Source organism: Macadamia integrifolia, chromosome 3, assembly GCF_013358625.1.
Source record: "Macadamia integrifolia cultivar HAES 741 chromosome 3, SCU_Mint_v3, whole genome shotgun sequence".
Classification (NCBI taxonomy): Eukaryota; Viridiplantae; Streptophyta; class Magnoliopsida; order Proteales; family Proteaceae; genus Macadamia; species Macadamia integrifolia.
In genome coordinates, this window is record NC_056559.1 from 23405112 (window position 1) to 23430437 (window position 25326).

Sequence of the window (25326 nt, forward strand, 5' to 3'; positions counted from 1 at the left end):
GTCAAGACAAGAGATCAATCTCAAGGTTGGACCAATACCATTCCAATTCAGGAATTTTCATTGGCCCTGATCATATTTTTGAAACCATGGTTTCAACTTTCAACTGACATTAAATCAGATCGGTATAGACTTCAGTAGTACATTCAATAGGAAAAATCGATAGATTAGTGAAATTGCCTAGATCAAATCAGTATCGGCTAAGATCGATCCCAAGTCTTAACAAATCCAATACCAATCTATTGGTACGACCCAAGGGTAAAAAAAGTGTATTTTTGGAGAGGTAAATCTATCCGATCCTAGGTTAATAAGGATGGATATTGATCCATTACGAAATATTAAAGAACTTGGCTAAGATCAATACCGATTACTAAGTGTTGGTGCATGATGTCTTATATTCTGTCACAGTTTAATCCAGGAAGTACTGGTGCAGCGCTTCGACAAGCAGAACGGCTGTCCCACTAGCCGGTTAACGAGCCATGGGGGTGGCAATGGTGGCTGGGCTGGAGGCTTCCCTGCATAGGGGGGTGTAGGGGGGCGCAACCCCCTACTCGAATTTTTTATTTGAGGGTAGTTTCTTACTTTTAGAATTAGGGTTTTTTTCACTATAGATTTGTAGCGAGAGTTTCTTTCTCTATAATGTAAACAATACTGAGAGGTGTGAGGACGAGCACAGTAACCCTATTCGCCATTGATAGGGAAGCAGGATCTCATCTCACCAAGGACGTAGGCAATCTTATCTAATCTCTTAAACCCATGTGTATTGTTTGTTCTTGTTTTTTTATTATTTTCTGCATCATTTTAGGATTGCGTTTCTAAAAGTCCATGAGATCAATGGATGTGGCAAATGAAAAGGAATAAATAAATAGATATATCCTTATGCAACTCGCTATTAATGCATTTAAACATAAATAATAATAAAAAGAATAGCTAATTAATTTATTATTGTGGAGAACTACTTTAACAGTGGGAGCAGTGTGAGTTCTTAGCCAGCATTTCCTCACTTGGGTCGGTAAAATAATTATCCAACTGATCACATTAAACATAGAGTAATCAGTTGCTTGTTTTCTCTTGGTTAAGTAAAAGCAATTTTTAAAACGATCATTTTGAAAAAGAATCAATAGATTATCATATGAACGGAAGGGTAATGTGGGTATTTAAAAAAGAAAAAAAAAAGGAGAAGAAGAATGAGGAAGTTATCATCAAGTTAAGGATATAGGAACAATAAATTAAAAAAAAAAAAAAAAGAAAATTATTTGGGTAATTAGCCCCGCCAATGATCAAGTATACTAGCGACCCATTGGTGTCCTAATTCTCTCTTCGAACTTTTTCTGAAATGATCCTTGTTATGTTCTTGAATGATACTCTACAAATTGTGATCCTATGATGTTATCCCGCTAGCATACTTGATGATTCGATGGCATAGTCTATCCTCTCCAAAAAAAAAAAAAAAAAATAGAAGCTAAAACTAAGATAGTTTAAGTTAATGTAGACTTAATGTGGGGGAGTGATAGTGATTGTCCCTAAAAGAAATTCGGAAGGCAGCCTAGGCTTGTGACATTATAAACAAAATAAAAAAAAAAATTTTTGGTAAGTGGCATATATATAGGGAAAAGGTTGGGTATGCCACTGATATCAAGTATGCTAACACCCATTGTGTCTATCTCTCTTTTCCCTTTTTCTGAAATGACTCTTATATCCTTCCTGAATGATATTCCATCATGTGTTCCTATTGGTACTATCCCCTAGCATACTTGATATCGGCGGTATACCTATCCCTCTCCCTATATATATATATATATATATATGGGAGAGGGATAGGTATACCTAGCGTAGTACTTAGGAATTAGGAATACTAGCAGCATTTTGACAATAGGATTTGATCAACATGAATTGAACCGTTGGATAGAGAGAAGAGATACAATTTTTCAATTTACGGTTGCAACATCTTTACTCTCTCTTTCTCTCTCTTCTCGCCGAAAAAAGTTTACTGGAACAAGCCGGAGAAAGTGAAGTTGGGTTTTTTTTTTCCCTTTCTTTTATCAATTTGTAAAGTGCAACTTGAACATCAGTAGCAACTGCGGCGGCGGCAACGGCTGCGGCAGCCCTTTCTATTGATTTGCAGAGAGAACATCGGCGACAAAATTTTTTTTTCTTTCTTCTATTGATTTGCAGAGAGTACATCGGGGACAATTTTTTTTTTTTTTTATCAAAGATAGAGCAGGCAGAGAGAAAAGCGGGGAAGATGCAGAAAAGCAAGGAGAGATGCCGTCGACGGACTTGATGTGGGAGCTGTCATTGCCCAGCGGTGCCGATCGGAATCACGAAATAGTAAAGCGGGGAAGATGCAGAAAAGCAGGGAGAAATGTCGGTGTCATCGACGAACTTGATGTGGGAGCTGTCGTTGCCCAGCGGCGCCGATCGGAATCACGAAATAGTACCGCTACCGTTGCCCAGTGGCGCCGATCAGAATCACGAAATAGTACCGTTGTCGTCGCTGTTATAGCCGCCGTTGCTTCAGTTGCAGCCGCAGTTGCTAGTACCATTGCCGTTGCCCAGTGGTGCCGATCGAAATCACGAAATAGTACCGCTGCCGTCGCTTCCGCCGCAGCCGTAGTTGCTGTCATTTACCAGATAGTACTGTTGCCGTCGACAACAGCAGCGGTGCCAACTACTTTGTTTTCTCCAACTGAATCTGGTGAATGAATGATTTTTTCTGACAAGGAGAGAGAGAGAGAGAGAGTAAAGGTGTTGCAACCGTGCATTGAAAATTTGTTTATCTTCTCTCCATCCAATGGTTCAATTCATGTTGATTAAATCTTACAGTCAAAATGCCGCTAGCATTTCTAATTCTTAGGTACTACGCTAGCATACATGTCATTTTCCCTATATATATACATATAAAAGAAAAAGAAATTTAGAAAAAGTGATCGACCTAAAATCTCCATTTAGACATACCTAAAGATTAGAAAAAGAAAAACTTTATTATCAATGAGGGTTTTCGCAGGTCACCCAATTATGATGAAACTTCATTATCTAGATGTTACATTATTGCATTATGCTTGACTTTATTCTTTTTTGGGGCACGCAGGCAGCTTGCTTAGTCGCAAGTTTGGTTTATCCACCCATTCCTCCATTTCTCCTTTATTTTTATTTTTTATTTGTTTTGGTAAATAATTCTCCTTCATTTTGCAATGACTTTTCATCACATTTTCTCTTCAGGACCCTCTCACATATTTAGCAATTCAATCGTAACCCGATAATGTTTGCACATTGATCCGGTCCAATTCAATCGTAACCCGACAAGGTTTGCAAGTTGATCCCGTCTAATCCAATTCCAACCCAGCAAGCCTTGTACAACGATCTGGTACAATTCAATCACAACCCGATAAGGTTTGTAACCACTGATCCAGTCTAGTTTAATCACAACCCAGTAAGATTTGTATTGTTGTGTAGGGCTGTTAATTTTTGGCCCAACCCTATTGAGCCCGATATATTAATGGTCCGATCTGAATTGGTTTAATTAGTAAGTCGGGTTTGACACATTTATAAATAGGTAGTACACGATGTAACGGGTAAGCCTCACGGCACCCATTCGGTCAGGCTCATTTATAAGCTCAGCTCAACCCATCACATTTAGTCGGACCATTTATATGTTTATTTTGATTTTTTTGGGGGGGGGTAAAATAGGATATTTAAAGTCTCTTCTAAAATGTTAATGATTTAATAAAATATATTAAAATTTCTTAACTCTAAGACAATTAAAGATTGCTTAATTGGTGCATTAGCCCATTTAAGATCGGATTACAGCCTGATTAGGAGAATCTCAATCAAAATTGAGATTCAACTGAGCCCAACACAAGAAAGACCGATACCACTCATTCTTTAAATAGGTAGATCACAGTGTAAGGGTGCAAACCCTCCAGACCATTAGCACAGCAATCCACTGCTATGATCTTCACTTAAATCGCAGATGCACAGATGGAGAATCGAACCTGAGACTGCACGCCTCATCCACACAATCACCAGTTACTATGCGCCTAATCCACACAATCCCCAGTTCGCCCTAACCATCTGGGCAACCCATCGATGGGTACAAAATAAATAAGAAAACATATAACACACTCACACAATACGTACGACAAGATTCGATCCCATGATCTCCTCGCCTGGGTGCCAGCTCCACAAGTCGAAACTACCATCACTAAGCTATCCTAGTGTTTGTGATAGATGGCACCCTTGCACCTTATTTTTTATTATATATATATATATATATATATATATTATTCAAGTTGAACAAAAAATTATGTCCCGACAAAAAGCTAGTTCTAACTGCTATCGCCTTATAGCCAGCCAGTTTAACAATATTAACTATATCATCATTACCTTTTACACGGATTTAAATAAATAGTTATCCAGTTCAATCTTACAAGAGATAGAGGCCCAGGTCCACATCAAAAATTTGTTAAGTTTCTATTAATTGTATAACACCGCCGAATCAGTCCAGATCCTGTGCACCATCCTTGCCCCTTATTGATGAGGTGTGTTCGACATACTCTATTGGCTGACTCTCTCACCTTGTCAGCTCGAAGAAACCTTTCCAACTTCAAATCATTCTAAATTTACATTTTAAGTTATATTTTATTGTGATGTACAAAACTCAGATTAGATCATTCAGAATTGACAGGATTGGATTGGCCGATACAATCCAATTCAGACCGATGAGTATTTATAAAACTCAGGAACAGTCATGCGATCAATCAAGGTCGATATTGATCTGATAACATTTTGGAATGGCCTGGATCAGATCATATCGGATAGATTTACTCTTATTTTTTTTAATCTGTTTTTCAATTATAATTTTACCCTTGAGTTATACATGCAGAACAGAAATGGAAAGGTTAAGAATGGGATTGGTCAAACCCGATACATTTCAATCCGATTGATGACCATTTCATTCCGTTTTTTAAAACCATGGGTTACCAATCTGAATCAACATAGGCCTTGAATGATCCAAAGTTTTAAAACCTTGCCTCTTGTCATTATTAATGACAAGGGCCTCTTATACAAATCAATACCTACTAAAATTCCTTTCTTCTTGGAGGGTACCATGTCAATATGATGAGGTGGTGTGTCTGTACCACTCTCCCTTACCAAATATGTAAATAATTTTTCTACAAATATTAAAATTTTGGGAGAGGATTCTTTAAATGGCAATGTAACCCTTGCACCAGCGTAGACTGTCCATTTTTCCTTGGGGCAGAGGTGGTCATTTAGCCCCTCCCTGTTTGTGGGTGTAGAGGCCACTCTTCCTATAAGCTTCTTTTTCCCTAAAACAACTGTAAATAAATTATGATTAAAGAAACCTAAAATGCAGTGTGGCCCCTACACCTGGAAACAGTGTGGTGTGAAATTACCATCCCACCCCTCATGAAAGGCGAATATTTCTACCCTGTTGATGTTTCTACTAATACTTCCATTGGCCCATGTGTTGGCCTAGGGCCATAGGAGCTATACTGCCTTTTAGGGAACCCCCCCCTCCCCCATAAATTATACAAGGGAAAAATAAATTTGTTAGTCTGGCGTAGGCAACACCAATGCACAGGGCTAATGGAAAGACATACGATAGCATCTTTTTTTTTTTGGTGGAAACATGATAGCATCTTCAGTGCATGGGGCAAGTGCAGCATGGACATTTGGGCACAGTCTAGGCTTATCTTGTGCCAAATTGGCAGATTCTTATTCCCGTTATACAATTATAGATTAAAAAAAAAGAAAGAAATGAACGGCCCCTAGTGGTGTGGCTCTTATGCCCAAGTTAGAGGTCTATGAAATGGCACCACCACTCTTATGAAACCCAAAATCCGATCACTATTATGTCCATGAGTAAGGGTGTTAATTCCAAGATCGGCCAAATTACCCTAATCGAGCCTACCCTATTAAAGATCGACCCTTGTTCACGGTGCAAAGATATGAACTGACGGGCTCCTAACCAAGCCGATTGTGCCCGACCCAGACGCCGACCCCGACCCCGACCCCGACCCCTTACCTATGAGAAATCCCTTACAAATGTCGAACACCTTGACCAACTTATTATGAAAAGTTACATTTAATATTTGATGAAAATGATGGAAATAATATGAAGGAGACATTGTCGTATTTCAATATATATGTTTCTACAAGAGAGTAGACATATATATAAAAGTGTAGAGAACTACAATTAACATTAATGAGGTAAGTGGTAATAATTGTAGAAAATACAGCAATGATAAAGAAATCTAATCCTACGGTCACTGACTTATATGACTTACATTAACAAACACTCCGCCTACAATTATCGACTTACTTTAACAGAAAAAACATAATACTAAAAGATTATTTAACAGCCAAATTAATGAGATAATGGTGGTCAAATCCAGTAATGAATGATATATTTGATTATTTGTTGTAATGTAATCACTTTCTCTGTATGTTTTACAAATAAAAAGATCAGGTTTACATTTTAACAATACATTACACCAAATGGGTCCAGCAACACATACAAAATTATTTGGATCCTGATTACATTTAGGTCTATTTATAATTAAATCCAATAAAGGCCTGTTTATGACAATTCAAAACTGATCAACTCAATTAAAATCTGCATTATGCCCTTAAAATTAAGTTAATTCAACTATACATGCATTCATGGTGCAAGACATTAGAGTCATTGAACTTGATTAGATTCGGTCAAGCTCAATCACTTGGCACCCATATCCATTAGTCCTTTTGATTGACCCGTAACCAAGGAGTATTTATTTTTTTATAAAATAATTCTTTTTTCCTTTTAAATAATTTCCCTCTTTATATATATATATATTATATATATATAAAGTAATTCACTCAATAGAATCGCTTTTTTTTTTTTTCCTGATGAAACAAAGTCGCCATGTTCTTCCTCTCATACTTATATTTCTTGCGTCACCCACTTTCATGCACCGTAAGCGCACGGTGCGCACCCACGTCCTCATCACTTTCGCTTTCAGAGGTTAGGTGATCACTTGTTTAGGATTCTATCCAACGGCTGTGAAATGAGATGAATAAACATTGACCGATGACCCTCGGGGAGCTCTTCAATGATTGACAGTTTACATCACGAGAACATCGGCCAGCCACAGACAAGGAGCTTTCACCTTCGCGTTCGTTTGTTTGTTTGTTATTAAAGCGCAAATGCATGTATTAGAGGCCATTTTCGTCATTTCAAATTCGTCTCTGTTTCGTTCTAATTATAAAGTCCGAACCCCTAAGGGAGAGACACTCGAACGACTCGCTTCTTCTTCCTCTTCTCTCTCATTTGCAGAATTCGAGAAAGCTTCGGCCATGTCGGCTTCCTCTGCTAATTGCTTTATCGTAGTTCGTGTTCCTTCTAATACTTCTTCACCTTCTACTAGATCTTCGTTTCTTCCTTTGTTCAATCCTTCCCCCTCTGTTTCCTTAAATGCTTCGTCTTCTCGATCGCGATTTGCGGCTCTTGTCGTAAAAAATGCACTAGACACCCTAGAATCTCAGGGGACCTTGGATTCCAAAGGTGGAAGCTTGAAAGATCCGTTGTTGGGAACGAAACCGACTATTCTTGTCTCCGAGAAGCTCGGAGAAGCCGGATTGGAGTTACTCCGGAGCTTCGGGAATGTTGATTGCTCTTATAATTTGTCTCCAGAGGAGCTGTGCTCCAAGATCTCGCTTTGTGATGCTTTGATCGTAAGAAGTGGAACGAAAGTGACGAGAGAAGTGTTTGAGGCTTCTAAAGGGAGATTGAAAGTCGTTGGGAGAGCTGGTGTTGGGATCGACAACGTGGATCTGCAGGCGGCTACGGAGTTTGGTTGTCTTGTGGTTAATGCTCCCACGGCGAACACTGTCGCTGCTGCGGAGCATGGGATCGCTCTGCTTGCTGGAATGGCGAGAAATGTTGCTCAGGCTGATGCCTCCATGAAATCTGGTAAGCTCCCGAGTCCTAACCCCTGTTCTTATTTTCTTTTCCTGTTGGAATAACATTGCGCTGTTGAATTTGATTTCTGTTACTAGTTCTAGCTAGAAATCCTTTATTTCCATGATATGTTTGCAAATATCGAATTTGGCTTCGTAAAAATGATGGAGAAGTCTCAATTTTGATTTTTTTCTATACCTTTCTTTCGTGTTTTTTTTTTTTCATGTCTCTTTTGGCCTTGTTTCGTGTTTTTTCCTTTGTTAGTGGCCTGTTTTGGGTTGGGGATCCTGACCCTTAAAATCTTCATCTGGTAGAGGGAAACCATGCATCTTACTATGTCTGGAACACTTGAAGGACTTCCTGCGAAAAGAGAGGATTCTTAACCTTTGCCCTACCTTTTACCAGAGATTTAAGACCATTATTTCATGACGAAAAACACGATTTTGCCAATGTTTTTGTTGGATTGATTCCTTTGCCATATTTTTTTTTATTTTACCTGATGTACAGAAATCAATATATCTACACAGCTAGTAAAGGTTAGAGCTATCATTTGGTCTTTCCATTTATTGCTTCTTGAATTTGAATTTTTTTATTCTGGATCTGTGGAAAAAAATGATTTTAGATCCTCTGTTGGCAGATATATTTTTCCCCAATCTTCCCTTTTATTTACTAAGAGAATTTCTTGTGAGAATGTATTCTTAAGGTAAATTTTGGAAACATCAGATTATCATTAAAATCATATCCGCTCAATCCAAAGGGCAGGTTTTTACATTTTTCTGGGTTGTTTTCATTTTTGAAAAGCTATTTCCAGTACCTGCTTTTTCTCTGGTTCTTAGTCTCTTATTTTAGCTAATGTGCTACGTCATAAATATCAGTTACTGTCAAAAGAATTGTGATTAGGTCTTTCTATCGCTTATTGATGTCAAGATATGTATTTAGAATCCACTAACAGTGACACCACCTGCCTTATGGTTGTAGTCTTTATATTCAGTACTGACTTCTCAAAAGAATATTTTGGAAAGATGAGATCGCTCTTATGGTCATAACCATCCAATTAGTAGGCAATTGTGGCATAAATTATAGAGAGAATCTTGATTAATATTTTAGAATCCATTAACAGTTACACCACCTGTCCACCTGTTTAATTGATGTAGTTTTTATATTCAGCACTGACTTCTCAAAAGAATATTTTGGAAAGATCAGATAGCTCTCATGGTCATAACCATCAATTAGTAGGCAATTTTGGCATAAGTGAGATTAAGACCTTCCATGAGAATTGTGATGGATCAAATGTTAAATGTAATCTGATGTTGTTTACTCCCTCAGTCCTTGTAGAGGTTGTTTAATGCATTAACTAAATAATAATTCCAACTCTTTTTCTAATAATACCCCCATTGGTTTGGCTTACTTAATAGAGACTAACAATTATGAATACTGCTTGTAAAACAAATGTTTAAATATTTGTTTTTTACAATACAAACATTTTGGGACAGTGAGAAACCACAAACAAGATTATCTTTATGGGATGGGGAGAGCTTATATTTTGATCATGGAGATCACTCTAGTAGTGAGCTCACAGAGTGGTTGGTCTGCAACAGCCATACAAGTGCAAATGACCTGTTCTTTATTATTATTATACTAGTCTAGTAGTGAGCTCATAGACTATGAATACTGATGTTCTCTTCTTTAATACATACAAATTACTTATCAAATATATATATATATATATATATATATATTATTTTTGTTTTAGTTTTTAGGTTCTTATTTATTTTGGGTAGACTAGTCCTGACTCCTGATTGCGTAAAAGATTTTGTACTCATATAGGGCTCAGCCTTCACAATGTAGATCACACTGATGGGCCAAATAACTTCTGCAATCATACAGTGCTCTTTAATGCACAGTTTCTAAACTGGACTGGACCAGTCCAACCGAAAAAAGTGAAGCCTGTTTTTCAGTTCTGTGTTTTTCTGGTTTTCTCCTCAAAACTGGTACAAAGCCAGCACCGGGGTCTTTCTTTTTCTTGGTGAATGAAAAATATATTAATGCAGGAAAGAAAAACAAATACAACATACAACATACAAAGCCAAATTGGCTAGACCAGGGTGAAAACCCTACCAAGCCCTGAAGAGATGGGCCTCAAACCCCTAATAGAGGGGACAAACCCAACCGGGTCTTTCTTAATTTGACCTCCTGTATGGATTTAGAAAATATGCTTGAAGACTTGGAGACATCGACTTGTATTCTTAATTGTGTATTTAGGATTTTCTTTAGCAACTGATCTGATATTTGTCAATCTGTCTATGCTTCTATATGGTCTCTGTTTCTGCAAGCCCTGTCGCATTGGATATGCGTTGCTTGAAATATATTTACTTGTGATGCCAAATTATGAGAAAACTTGGATGCATGTGTTAAATAAGGTCGATTTTCTTTCAGTCAAGTTACAGTGTTTATATTCTTGTAGATGCATGTGATATGTGTTATCTGTTTCATGAAGTGAGGGATATAAGGTTTCCCCCAATGCAGCTGTACTATCCATGTATATGGGCAACTTAATTTCATATTCTTTAGTCTGATTCACAATTGCTAATTGAGCTATAAAATTGCATCAGAAAATTTATTGGACCTGTTTACTATTGCCATGCATAAATTGTGGATTTTCCAGTAAATTTGGATATGTAATAAAGAGCTTTACTCCAACGTATAAAGGATTTTAAAGTTTTGTGAACATTGATGCATTTTATAGGAAAATGGCAACGGAACAAGTATGTTGGTGTATCTCTGGTTGGAAAGACATTGGCTGTTATGGGTTTTGGAAAAGTTGGATCTGAAGTTGCCAGACGGGCGAAAGGCCTTGGGATGAGTGTTATTTCACATGATCCATATGCCCCGGCAGATAGAGCACGTGCTATTGGTGTGGATCTGGTATCTTTTGATGAAGCCATCGCCACCGCAGATTTTATATCTCTGCATATGCCACTCACTCCTACTACTTCAATGCTCTTCAATGATGAAACCTTTTCAATGATGAAGAAGGGAGTCCGCATCATTAATGTAGCTAGAGGTGGTGTTATTGATGAAGATGCACTTGTGAGAGCCCTTGATAGTGGAGTTGTTGCCCAGGTATGCCTGTCTTGTTCTGATCAAGTGCTCCTTAGTAGAGAGCCATCTATGTGGGTGAGACCGACTGATTGGTCCCACAAAGTTCAGACCATCATATTGAATCGTTTTTTAGCCCAATAACTCTGCATGGATAGACCGAACAATTATAGATCAATACGACCTTCCTGCTATTCACATGATTTGCAGGACGCTGGAAACAATACAGCTATATGTATTCACCACACATCATGAAACTCCACTTTTCTCAAAGACTTCTGTCAGTTTTTCTTTGTATACCAATCAGAAAGTAATTTTATTCTGTGCAACAGGCAGCACTTGATGTGTTCACAGAGGAGCCCCCTCCGAAAGATAGCAAGTTGGTGCAGCATGAGAATGTTACAGTCACACCTCACCTTGGAGCTAGCACAAAAGAAGCTCAGGTATATTTCTGGCACAGCAATTTTGCTTGCTCTTCTTCTTGTCCCCTGCATTATAATTTGTTTGACAGTTCCTTTTCATCATGTTCTACATTGATTAATTTACAGGAAGGGGTAGCTATTGAGATAGCTGAGGCTGTAGTTGGAGCATTGAAAGGAGAACTTTCTGCAACTGCAGTGAATGCTCCCATGGTCCCTCCAGAGGTAGGCAATGCTATATTCATTTGTTTTCACCTCAGATTCAGGATTTCAAATCATCCTACCAGTTTGCCCAATGTATAGTGCGGGGAGGATGACCCCCAATTCTGCCCTCCTAAAACCAACCCTCTTCTTGTTCTTAGGTTCTGTCCGAGCTGTCCCCATATGTTGTCCTGGCAGAAAAACTTGGTAGGATGGCTGTACAGTTAGTCGCAGGAGGTGCTGGCATCAAATCTGCCAAAGTGGTATACAGATCAGCTCGAGATCCAGATGACCTGGACACCAGACTGCTTCGCGCAATGATCACCAAAGGAATCATTGAACCAATATCTAGCACTTTTGTCAACCTGGTCAATGCTGACTTCACGGCCAAGCAAAAGGGCCTCCGGATCAGTGAAGAACGGGTGGTGGTTGATGCATCCCCTGAATACCCTGTCGACTCAATTGAACTTCGTATATCCAATGTCCAGTCTAAATTTGCTAGTGCTCTCCTGGATGATGGTGAGATAACAGTAGAGGGGAGGGTGAAGGAAGGAATACCACACCTGACACGCATTGGGTCATTCAGCGTTGATGTGAGTCTTGAGGGAAACCTCATACTCTGCAGGCAAGTGGACCAACCTGGCATGATTGGACTTGTCGGGAACATCCTAGGTGAGAAGAATGTCAATGTGAACTTCATGAGTGTATGTAGAACTGCAGCACGGGAGCAAGCTATCATGGCAATAGGCGTAGACGAGGAACCTGATAAGGATACCCTCAAAAAGATTGGAGAGGTACCAGCCATTGAGGAGTTTGTTTTCCTCACACTATAGGAGGGTAAGATGAAGGCCATTAGTGTTCTTTAAGAAATGACCACCTGATCTTTGCAGTAAGCAAGTTAAAAAATAAAATAGAATAAGAGATGCTGCAAAGAAGGAAGAAGCCTTCATTTTTTTTTCCTGCATTAACAGAAGCGAGTGTCCTCCTTTTTCCAACTCTCTATATGAGTTTAATCCTGTCGCCCAGCAATGAAAAAGGCTTGTTGATAGTCGGGGGTTTCCCATGGCGGCATTTTAGTATGTTGTTACTGCCTGGTTATAACAGGGGTAATCTCTTGTGAGCACTAGCTGTTCTAAAAGGATTTGTTCTTCTTTGTAATAGTAAGAGGATTGTGTGTATTTTTTGTCATACAAATATTTGTAAGCATGTGGCTAGCAAGCTAGTTTAATTTTCCCTATTTATCTGTGGTAAATTAGTTGTGTGAAAGATTTTATTTTATCTTTTCTTCCCATTTTTAGTATGCTCAAATTTCATTTTGCCCATTCCTTCATCAATATTATTGGCTGACCCAGTAAGTGCAGATATTTCTTAACTATGAAATCAAGCTCTTGCCCAGCCCCCTTCATTATTGGAGATTTTAACAAATTACTTGATGCCTATGATAATTTTTTTTTTTTAATCACTGAAACAAAGAAGATAACATTAAGGAAGAGAGATTATATTTACATCATCTTGAATAACTACAGGAGGGCCTATTCCTATTGGAGACACCAGAAGCCAACTCAATTATAAAGTTCATCGCCGGGTTAGAGAGGTAGTCCTACGAGCCAAGCAAATGTAAAAATAATAATAATAATAATAATAATAATAATAATAAGATTAAAAAAGAAAAAAAAGAAAATGAGTTTCCAAAGGCCATATTCCCTTAGTCGGTTGTGGTATAAGTTGAAGTAATTCTTGATTTGAGAACTAAACTTTCATGATATTCCATCCTTTATGGCTTCGTAGGATCAGCACACACCAAAATTAGATAAAAATTGGATAATTTAAACAAAGGAGAATTGGTAGTCTTCTTAAAATGCTGACTATTAGACAAGACATCAGTATCAATGATCACAAGGGAAATATTCAGATTTAAGATCCATGGATTCACATTTTGAAGCACAGAAAACAGGTTGGGAGCAAAAAGTGTACCAATGATTTGGTTTCTATGTCTCCACAAAAAATAAATGGCAATTGCAAAAACACTAATACACCATTTTAGTTCCAAAATAGAAATAGACTTTGAGAAAAAGAGATGCTTCACTACAGATTCAAAAGATAGAACCTCTATCCGTTGAGGCTGTAGCCCCAACAGCTCAGATTCGTAATGTAAACTCACATGCAATAAAAAATATAGTGTAAGGATTTAGATGAACAAATAATAAAACACACAAAATTTATCAATGTTCATCCATCTACCTAAACGTTCTCTTACCAAAATACCATTGAAAATGGCTCTCCAAAAGAATAAATAACTAGAATTTTAGACGGATGTGAAGTTTTCATATGAATTTCCACTATTTCAGGGTAAAGGTCAATCATCTGTATGCCCCAAGGTACCCTGTCGGGAAGACCTCATAGTAGAGACAAAGAATTTAGAAGGTAACCGAGTGAAAAAATCTACCATCCGAGACAGAATCCTAGTTAGCAATTTGGCCGAATAATTATTCGGCTGAACCAAGGATTAAAGTATCGGTATCGATCGTCGTATCGGTCGATCAAAATTAAGATACGTATCGGAGGGTATCGTATCGTATCGTATCGGAGATACACTAAGATACGCTAAAGATACACACATAAATGGATAAGAAATATTTTTTTAAACACTTTTGCATAAAGAATTTGTTAATAAAAGCTATTGATAACATGTATTATGCATAAACACTAAATTGAGGGTATCGTACTAAGAATTCAAGGTTTGTAGTTGTCCCATAAATGTAAAATCGTTGTTCCCAACCTTGATTTCCACTTTAGTTAAAGAGAAATATGGCTGACAGCAACTTTGGAACAAAAATCCTTCAAAAAATCGTGTTTTTTTGAAAAATTACCCATCTTGGCTATTATATGACTGTAGCGCACTGTATCGGTACATACCGATACTCACCGATACGTATCGCTACTCATTGATACGTATCGATACTCACCGATACGTACCGATACATATCGATACTCACCGATATATATACCGATACGTACCGATCGATACATACTGATACTCACCGATACGTACCAATACATATCGATACGTACATTTTACCTCAATTTTATATTTTTCATAGTCGTATCGAGGCATATCATATCGTATCGATGTGTATTGGTGGTGTATTGATGCATATCGGTATGTATTGTAGGATATATATCGATACGAAAGGATTTTAAAAATTTCATGTATCGTATCGGTGTGTATCGTATCGGTCGGCTAAATTTAAGATACGTATCGGAGGGTATCGTATCGGTATCGGAGATACTTAAAACCATGGGCTGAACCGAATTTTTTCGAATTAAATAAAAAATTCTGACCGAATTCGAATAAAAAATAAAATTCGGTAAAATTCGTGGTTTTTTCAAAAGTGAATATAAAACGCGAATAAATCGTGACGAACCGGATTAAACCGAATTATTCGGTTATCATTAACCCACTTAAAAAAAAAAACATAAAAAAACAAAAAAAAAAATTAAAAACAAAACAAAACATAGAAAACCAAAACCGAACTTTGAAGTCCACGTGATTCTTCTTTGGAAACCAAATCCCTCCCATCTCTTACCCTCTCTGAAAACCAGTGTCTGCACCTCGTCGGCTCCCCGGCTTTCCACTCGCCGCTCGCCGCCTAGCTGCCTCGCCACCTCACCCTCTCTGAAAAAACTAACACTTCTCAGCTTGTAGATCCATCTCACGGTTTTGGCCTTTTGGGTTTCTACTTTCCACTTACGGCATCTTTTGGTTCTGCGGCTTCTTCCGTTCTGCGAACTCTTACCATCTTGTGGCTATGGATGATGGAATCATGGAACTAGGTGAGTCATAGATTGAATGATGTGATTTTGAACTTTTATATTCCTACAGGACAATTTATTTAGAAATTGGATTACTGTAACTATTGTTTCCATCACCCAATGACAGTTTTTTCCTAGTTTTTTATTGTATTATATATTTGAACTACAGTAATTTGCTCTTTCTAAATGTACATATTAAGTTAATTACTTGATAAATAAAAAAGATGCAATAAATTATAAAAAGAAAAACGTCCGAATTTTTTGCCCGACTTTTATTTTTGTAATCGAATAATTCTTGAATCCGAATCCGGTTTTTATTTTGTCCGCTTTTTTGACCGAATTTTTGACCGAACCCTTAAATTGACCAGTCGAATTATTCCGAATAATTCTCAGTCCAAATAATTCCCGAATCCGAATTTGCTAACTATGGACAGAATACACCACCATTAGTCCAGATTTTGGGAAGAACATAATTTGATAATTTCCCTAGCAAGATGGGGCTTAAGATGGACTTGTCATAGTTCCATGAATTAAAAGAAATAAAATTATCCACCCTTAAATTAGGATCAGTTCTAGGGTATTCCAGAGGGATTTGATATGAACCAATGGAGGGTATCCAAGGGTCGTGCCAAAAGAAAGCATCTCTACCTATTCCCATTTTAATAATCACACATATTTTAAGCAACGTAGGATAGAAGCCACACTATTCTAGACCCAAGATCCTTTGCGCCTCATAACTTTCAAAAAAAAAAAAAAAAGTGTTTCGAGGACAACATTTTGCCTGAATAATTTAGACGAGAGAGCGATTGGCTCAATGAGAAGTCTCCAACCCAGTTTTAGGAGGGCTTTGTTCTACATGGCAAAGTCCTCCAGTCTCAATCTGCCCAAAGACAGAGGGGAGCAAATTTTTTCCAAGCAATGAGATCCTTTTTTTTTTTTTCTCGAAGTGCCCCCCTTCCAGAATCAAGAACAAATAGAGTCAATGTTACGACAAGTCTTAAGAGGGATTCAAAAGAAGACAAGGTATGAAGGTATCGAATACAAAACAAATTGTGTAAGATTCTTACAACTAGCATAAGAAAGTAAATTAGCTTTCCAAACAGATAATCGTATGTCCACTTTGTCCACATTATGATGAAAATTAGTAACACAGGACCAATGAAGGATAAGATTAGGTTCCAAGATTGATAGCTTCCCGTGAAATCTCTGCAATGCCCCGATTGAGCATACCCGAACTTTTTCATTGGGAGTGACATTTTTATCGTACAAGGGTCGGCTCTTATCAAAATTGATGTGTTGCCCCGATATATTCGAGAAAAATTCTAACACTATTTTAATGGACAAAGATCTTCAGAAATGGCTCGACTAAAGATAAAGATATCATCTGCAAACAACAAGTGAGAAATTTTAGGTGCATAATGCCTTATAAAGGTTGAGATCCCTATAGGTCGACAATAAGTGGGAAAGAACTTCCATTGCAATAATGAAAATATATGGGCTCAAGAAACAACCATGACAAATGCCACGGGAGGGCTCGATGTGATCAAAAGAGGATCCCTCGAGTTTAATAAAAAAAGAGCACAAGGTCACACCAGCAATTCTCAGAGCCAAGAAATTCAAAGAGGCCTCTTATAATTCCTCGTTCCAATTTATCATAAGCTTCTGCCATGTCAAGTTTTATAGCCAAATATCCCACTTTTTCTTTTTTATGCTTGAGAAAATGGAAAATCTCATGAGTGATCATAACATTGTCCAAAATTTGACATCCAAGGAGAAAGGTAGCCTAAAAGGGAGAATGAAAGAAGAGAGACGATTCTCAAGTCTGTTAACCAAAATTTTTTCAATAATTTTATTCGAAACATTGCAAACACTTATGACACAAAATTCCTAGTGAAATGATTAAAAATCCCAAAAAAAATAGGAAACATCTTTCCTGATAAGATCCCACAACTTTTGATAAAAGAAGGCTTGGAAACCGTCAACCCCAAAGGCCTCATAGGGGAAAAAAAAACACAACACTCCTGATTTCTGCATTCTCTATGATAAATCAAATAGCCAAAGAATCGGTATTCGAGCGGATCCTTGGAAAAATATGTTCCACGAAGGAGGGGTCAAGGGAATTAGTAGTATAAATATTCCCTTGAGAAATATACAAAGGACCGAGCGATCGCTTGGGACCCCTCAATTCTTGCACCATCATCATTCACAAGGGAATCAATATGATGTCTACCAATATGATGTTTCGTGACAGCATAGTAGAAAAAAATATCACAATCCCCAAAAAAAATGTGAGAATGACTGGATTTTTTAAACAAAAAAGATTCCTCAGCTTCAAAGATCCATTTTAAATTTGTTGATATTTCATCAATACTAAGGTGGTCAATCAGAGGGCCGGTATCAATGTCTTCCAAAGAAAGATATTTATCAAATAAAGAATTTCAGAGAAGATTAATGTGATAAAAAAAAAATCATTAAAAGTGGTTACTTTTTGAATCTTACTTCATTTTATCATATTTTATTTTCAAAAATATCTATTGATCATTCTTATTGTGACTATTTGTTTACTAAGCATGCACACATAGTTATTTGGCTCCTTCTAGTAACTGAGGCTAAGTGATGTATTTGTCTCATTTTGTACTCGAGGTATTTTAAGAATACATCCACATATCTTTACTAGTAGTGCCTCATTTTGGATTGAGGATTGTGCTACTAGAGACATTTGGATCCAGCCCAGTGCGTTTTATTGATTGAAGTGGTTATAGTGACCTTTTTGGATGAATGATCTATTTGGGTAGTTCTAATGGCTTCCAAGGGAGAAGTACCATATAAGAATAATGCGGGTAAACTTCCATGTATGGAACAATTATGGGGCTTATTTTATTTCAAGTTTGGACCAATATAGAAATTGGAATGTTGATTGCTATTGCATGCCATTTTTATACCATACTTTCATATTATACAATTCAAATCTGTAAATTATAAGCTCTGACATGATTTCATATCTTCTCATATGTGATGATCCGCACGATTGAATGTTTGTGATCTTATTTCGACCAAGACATTTTCTTAAGGTTTATACTCCATTACACATTTTTCATTTGTAGTCATCTTCTATTTGTTTAATCCAAAGAGAGGAAGAGAGATGTATTATTGGGTAAGGTACTCATATTTAAAACATGACTAGAATTGGGTTTTCTTTCATTGGTAAACTGCCCGTGGAGGCACCCCACATGGGTAGAGAATATGGATTCCTAGAATTATGGGATTTTAAAGTCAATTAATAAACAAGTCAATAGGATTTAGATGAAATGACTGGTATACCCTTCCATGCAATAGGACTTTTAAGTCCAAAGTTTGGGCAAGTAGAGGAAATTAAGTAAGAGTATTAATTTAATTGTATCTTGTTTGGATTCCTTTTTGATTTATCAAGCTTATGCAGATATAGAAGTTTTAACATTTTTAAAGTTTCCTAGTTGTGAAAATTAGAATAGTTTATTGATGTTTCCATTTTTAGTTTTAAGAGGGGTTTCTTAATGTGCAAGTTTGCAATTTTGATAAAAAAATGCTTTGAAACCATCGGCCCCAAGTGTTACACGTGGACCCTATTAACCTTGGCAGAATATTTTCCTCATTGGCCCATGGGCCTCAAGGCTTTAAAACACGGTATGCCATATTAAGGAGGCTAGAGGTTGTCAACTAGTGTTACACCCCACATTCACTTACTTGAAGTATTGTGACCTGGACATGTTCTCATCTCTAATAATCCAACCAAAATCCCTGAAGCAGTACTTAAGATCACAAATATATTAAATGAACTAAAATCCACAAGTATTTAATAAACAGTAAGATAATACGGCTAGTGAATTTCTAGTGATATGTATCGTATTTACACAAAAAGAATATGAATTCCTATCAATACATAATTACATGTACTATCCCCAGTATTATATCAGGTATTTACATAAAATAATCAAAATGTAAGAATGACATCTATCATCCTTAGCGTGACCCATAGGTACAATCATCACAAACTCAACTTTACTCTTGTTCTGCTAGCTCCTCTGCCCATAACTCATCTCTAAGCAGTTCTGCAGTCTCCACAATGGCATAAGAGGAAATGCCTTAATCAATATCTTAAAAAAAAATACAACAAATGGGTGAGCTTCTACGAAGCCCAATGAGGGGTGAGACTTGCAAACAAGTACAATCATGTATGATGCAACAATATATATTAATAAGATTAAATAAATGCAAGAATGTGACCCAATTATTATCACACAATTCTAATAATCAAACTCTTAGTGCTACTGCAATATAGGTGGTAACCCTGGTCCCATAATTCCCATCAGTGATCCAGTGATACAAGTCAGTTGCAAGTCAAAAGCATACCGATTTGTACATGCACACTTCAGTTGCCCGGTAAGCCCCTATTAATAACCCCTAGTTGTCACGACACAGAAATCACCATCGATTATGCTAGGCATGTCTGCCTCTGGCAGCAATCACCTCGTACCATGAACATGGTATTCTAAAATTGGATCATTGGACCTACCATAGGTGGAATTAGTCAATACCTTTTCCCCTAATGGCAAGGGGTTGTAGCACCCAGGTCTTTTAACCTATCATAATGCAATCTAGTATATAAGTACATCACATCACAATAGTAATGTGGTCATGGTTGGAATATAATAGGGGTGTCAAAAAAGACCAATCACCTGGAACCCGCCCTAGCCAACCTGAGCTCGAATAGGGCCTCGGTTGAGATTTTAGCTAATAGGGTGGGTTAGGGTTGAGAATTTTAGGCCCGACATCGGGTTGGGTTGGGCCTAGATTGAGGTCTCAACCCAACACTGTATATTAAGTGTATAATAATATAAATATGTTAAGAATTATAAATGGGTACTTATAGAAAAAGGTCTACTATATATATATATGTATTATCAAAATATTGGTCTTTGGGCCTTTGCAATATATCAAGATCAAGCAACCAAGTATAACCAATAGTACTACTCAAAAAAAAAAAAAAAAAAGAAGAAGAAGAAGAAGTAAGTAACCAATAGTATTGGGTTGGGTTAGTCTGGTTAGGTTAAGCCCAGCCCATTCAGGGTCCATTAGGGCTGGGTTGGGTTAGGCTTGGGCTAAGATATATTAGCCTGACCTGGGGCTGGGCTAGGCTAGGGTTGAGTTGAGAGACCTTAGGGTTGGGCTAAGGTTGTAAGAAACTCAGCCAAACCCAGCCCATTGACACCCCTAGAATGTAAGATTGCTATCACACAAGCATACATCAAAGTTAAGTCCAGATGAGGTCTTAGTGCTACTGCAACATAGGTGGTATCCCTAGTCCCGGAATGCACAATCGATCAACCAACGATACAAGCTAGTTGTGAATCAAGAGCACACTGGTCCCTACATGTATACTTGGGTACCCGATAAGCCCTTCTTAATAACCCTTAGAAACCACAACATCGGAATTACCATTGGCCACGAAGGGTTTGTTTCAACACTGAAAACAAACTTGACCATGTCGGATGGGTGGGATTAGCCAATACTTTTTTCCCTACTAAAAAGAGAATGTAGCACTCGGGTCTGTTATCCTAACCATATGAATACTACATGAGGTGCTCAATTGTCAATCATCCATAATCCATACACGGAAACACAGTGCTAGAAAACACCCTTTGCCACCCCGTGCCTCATAACAACATTCACAAAAATCTATTCTCAATAAGATAGTAATGTTAAACTATTAACCAACACACACACACGCACACAACAACATATACTTCAACTTAAAGAATTAACATGTTATATAGATTTAAGCACACAACATGATCATGGATAAATAAATTAAAAATAAATACTCCGTAGATATAAAACACTACACCTACTCACCTCTCGTCTATGACCCGTATATTATCGATGACCTCGTGTCACGTAGATTCACCGCTTGATGGTTCTATTCATTGGAAATAAAAGGGGTTTTAAGTCAAAGCTATGTATGCTTCTAATTCTTTGATGATGTTGGTTATACCCCCACCACATGGTTTGTACATGCTAGGTAGGTTGTACATGGTAGGGTTAGTATTCGAAGGTTAGATTTCATGCATGCACACATAAATACACTAATTCATCTTAGGAATGATGTAATTAGTCACATAGGTTACATAGATTTTAGAGTTTTGGTCTCCCCAATTTAGGATTTAAGTTACTCAATTTGGGGAGAATTAGTTAGGGCTTGCATACATTGGTTCTCTAAACCCAATTATAATCACCTCATTTCGCTAATCTAGGTATTTTATATGAATTCCTTAAATTTATAGCTGAACTAGGGTGGTAGATCATAGGGGTATTGGTTAATTTTCCCAATTTATGGTTTAGGTTACACAGTTTGAGAAATTCAATTTGGGGTTCCATGGTTGGGTCCATAAACCCAAACGTGACCACCTAACTCCCTCAGTCTAGATCTTCTTCACCAATTCCCTAATCTATAGTTGAGTTAGGGTGGTAGATCATAAATGATTTAATCAAATTCCTAAATCTAGGGTCTAATATAGCTAAATCTAAGGTTTTAAATTGGGGTTTTTCTATATTGGGTTTTCATACTAAAATGTGAGTGGTTCAATTAGCTAGATTAGGTCTCCTACACAAAATTCCCACTTTAATTTGTAAATCAAGTAGATAGATGGGGATTTCGGTTAGGATTCCTAATTAGCTTGGGTGGAGAAATAGGGAGAGAGAGAGAGAGAGAGAGAGAGAGAGAGAGCAAGTATACATGAAAGGTAGAGGAAGAGAGTTTAACTCACCTTATTGTGTAGGTGAGGGGAGGTGATCTCCTCCCTTGCTTCAACCTCCTTCTTCTCCTTTCTCACTTGTGTCCTTCTCTTGTCTTAATTTTGGTAGGAAATGAAATGAATGAGATAATAGCTCTTTATATAATAACTTAAGCTCACTAGGGCTTGTTCCGGTAATTAAATGAGTTTTGCTAAATACTCTTTGTATGGTAACTTAAGTTTACTGAGGCTTGTTTGGGAATTTAATGGGTTTTGCTAATAACTCTTTATATGGTAACTTAAGTTTACTGAGGTCTGTTGGAAAATAAATGAGGTTTCTTCCATTACTAGGTTAATTCCCTAATCGGCACTAACAAGCCCACCTCTGAGTGATCCAACACATTTATCCATTCATTGGTATGTTGTACTAACTATTAGAGGTGATCTAAGTTGCACAGATGCGCGAGCCCAAGCCCCACAACCAAATAACCTATTTTGTTACTATACTCTTACTGGTGTGGGTCAATTGTGCCCAACATAGTTGGGACTACTTCACCTTGTTGCACTGGAGGTTTCTAGGGCTTGTACAAAGGTGTGGGCCTGACTAGGGGTGTCAATTCTGAGCCCACACTGGTAGCCCCGATCGAGTCTGACACGTTTATAAACCCGACTTGAACCGACTAGTTGTAGCCCGACCCAACCCGACCCCTTTAATACTACATAAAATTCCTATTTTTCCACTACTAGTAAGAAACTAATTAAACTTTCTTACCCTTTGCTTTGTAATAGAATTTAATTAAATAATCTTTGTTTTGTAAGTTGAATAGTCATAATTTTTTTTTTTTTTTATAATTTTTTTTTTTTTATAAAGTACAACCATAATCTCATATCACTTCTCTTCTCTATTAAAAAGTTGTGTCACATATTTCTGGGCCTTCAACCCACTTAAGAAAATAATTTTATGGTAGGCACGTTTAAAATCCGTTTAGAGCCCGTTTAGACTTAAATAGGTCTGTAGCCCGATTAAGGCCTAGTTAAAACTCGTTTAAGGAAGTTTGATTAAAGCCTGACATTGACCAACCCAATTATAAATCGTACCATGCCCCCCCAAAGCTAGGCCCGTTTACTTAAATGGGCATTCATGGTGCAAGGTTTCCAAGTGATCAAGCTCGATTAGGCCCGACTGATTAACGCCCCTAGGCTCGACCTCAGTGTAATTCATTACTCAAGTTTAGGTGAATCCCCTTAATGGTAGAAGATTTACACTGACTTTCTTGGTGATTTGTAACCCTTCTAATCGTCCCCGTATGAGTAGCACTTGTAAGTAGAATCATTCCTTCCCTCGTGGCAAAAAACTGATGCTAGCCAATAGTCCTTGAAACTGTCTCCCTCTTATGATTCATCTGCAGTCAAGCTCACAAAGTTGGTTTAGGGCTCAGATATAACAATTAGCCCAGCAACCTCCCCTAGGCAATGTGGGACTAAAATTTATACACCCCTATCGATCTCCCAAACCCCTACTACTCACCATCTCTTGGTGGGGACACCTTGCTGATCTCCCAGGCAGATCCGGTACACTTTTCATATTATTGACCATTATCTCCTCCCTTTGGGCACAACATCCCCTTTGTGGCCCCATATAGGGGTGTCAATTTCAGGCCTGCACTAGTAGGCTCGATCGAGCCCGACATGTTTATGGTCCGACCTAGACTGGCCCAATTAATAAATGTGTTGGGCTTGAGCCCGACATGTTTATAATAGATAGTACACGATGCAGCCACCTAGCTTGACGGGCACTCGATCGGCCCGATATATTTACAAGCTTGACTTGAACCGACTCCTTTAAGCCAGACCTAGCCCGACCCCTTTAATACTACTTGTTTTTTTTTTTTTTAATTATTATATTTAGCGCTAAAGCTATGTGATATGCACAGTTAAGATGGTGGTTGTTGTTATCTGAAAACATTTATCTTTTTCAAGTATAGTTTTATTGATTTGAACTCGCTATACTTCGTTGTGTTAGCATAGTTTAATTGATTTGAGTTTCATGGGTTAAAGATCAAGTATGTTAGTAACTTAGCTGCTTTGATTATCTTTGGCTTCCATTTTAACTATGGGATCTTTCTTTGCTATGCCCATCTTTGTCTCATTTTAATGGTATTTTTCTTCAAGCACATTTGAGAGACCAGTTTTAAAGAGGGCCCGTTTAAAGCCTATTTAAAGTTATAAGTCTATAACCCGGTTAAGGCCCGATTAAGGCCCCTTTATGGCAGCCCGATTAGAGTCTAAGACCGATCGGCCTGATTATTAACTGTACCATATCCGTCCTAGCTAAGCCCGTTTAGTTAAACGGATGTTCATAGTGCAACCCTAGATAATAGCCGAGCCTAATGAAGCCTGATCGAGATCGGGCCTGGCCCAGCCCTACCGCTTGACACCCCTAGCCCCATATGCTGTCAGAGTCCACTCTAATACCATCTGTGATGCTCCAACTTCATTTACCGTAGCCCAGTAATCTCCCTTTAGGCGATGTGGGATTAAAGCTTGCACACTCTCACCGATCTCTTAAACTCCCTAGTACTTACCCTCTCTTGGTGGGGACACCTCACCAATCTTCCAGGTGGTTCTTATACACTTGTCAAGAGACAGTAAATACCAGGGGAGTTTAGGAGATTGGTGAAGGTGTGAAAACTTTAGTTCCACTTCATCTAGGGGGAGGTTGTAGGGCTATTTGATTACCTCTAGCTTCCTTAACATGTCACAATATGTTTTAAAGCCTCAAAGCCCATGAGCCAAATAGAAAAATATTGTGTCAAAGTTAATGGGGCCATAACGTTACACCAGGGGCTTATAAGGACAAAAAAAATATAACATTCCTGATTTTCGCATCCACTAAGAAATATCATATAGCCAAATTATCAATATCTGAGAGAATCTTTGGAAAAAGACATTGCATGAAAGAGGGTCAAGAGAATTACAAGTAGTATAAATATCCTTTAAGAAATATGCAAAGGACCGAGCAATCGCATGAGTCTCCTCAATTCTTACATGCACATTTGTTTAT

At 37.8% G+C, this 25326-nt stretch overlaps 1 protein-coding gene across 1 annotated transcript; it reads left to right on the forward strand.

The window, feature by feature from the left end:
* The first annotated feature begins 7281 nt into the window (after positions 1 to 7281).
* LOC122074534 (D-3-phosphoglycerate dehydrogenase 1, chloroplastic-like) lies at positions 7282 to 12931 on the forward strand. The gene is made up of 5 exons (XM_042639404.1): positions 7282 to 7972; positions 10707 to 11083; positions 11392 to 11502; positions 11608 to 11703; positions 11841 to 12931. The coding sequence occupies exons 1-5, from the start codon at positions 7357 to 7359 to the stop codon at positions 12510 to 12512; spliced, it is 1872 nt and encodes a 623-aa protein (XP_042495338.1). The 5' UTR covers positions 7282 to 7356; the 3' UTR covers positions 12513 to 12931.
* The last annotated feature ends 12395 nt before the right edge of the window (positions 12932 to 25326 follow it).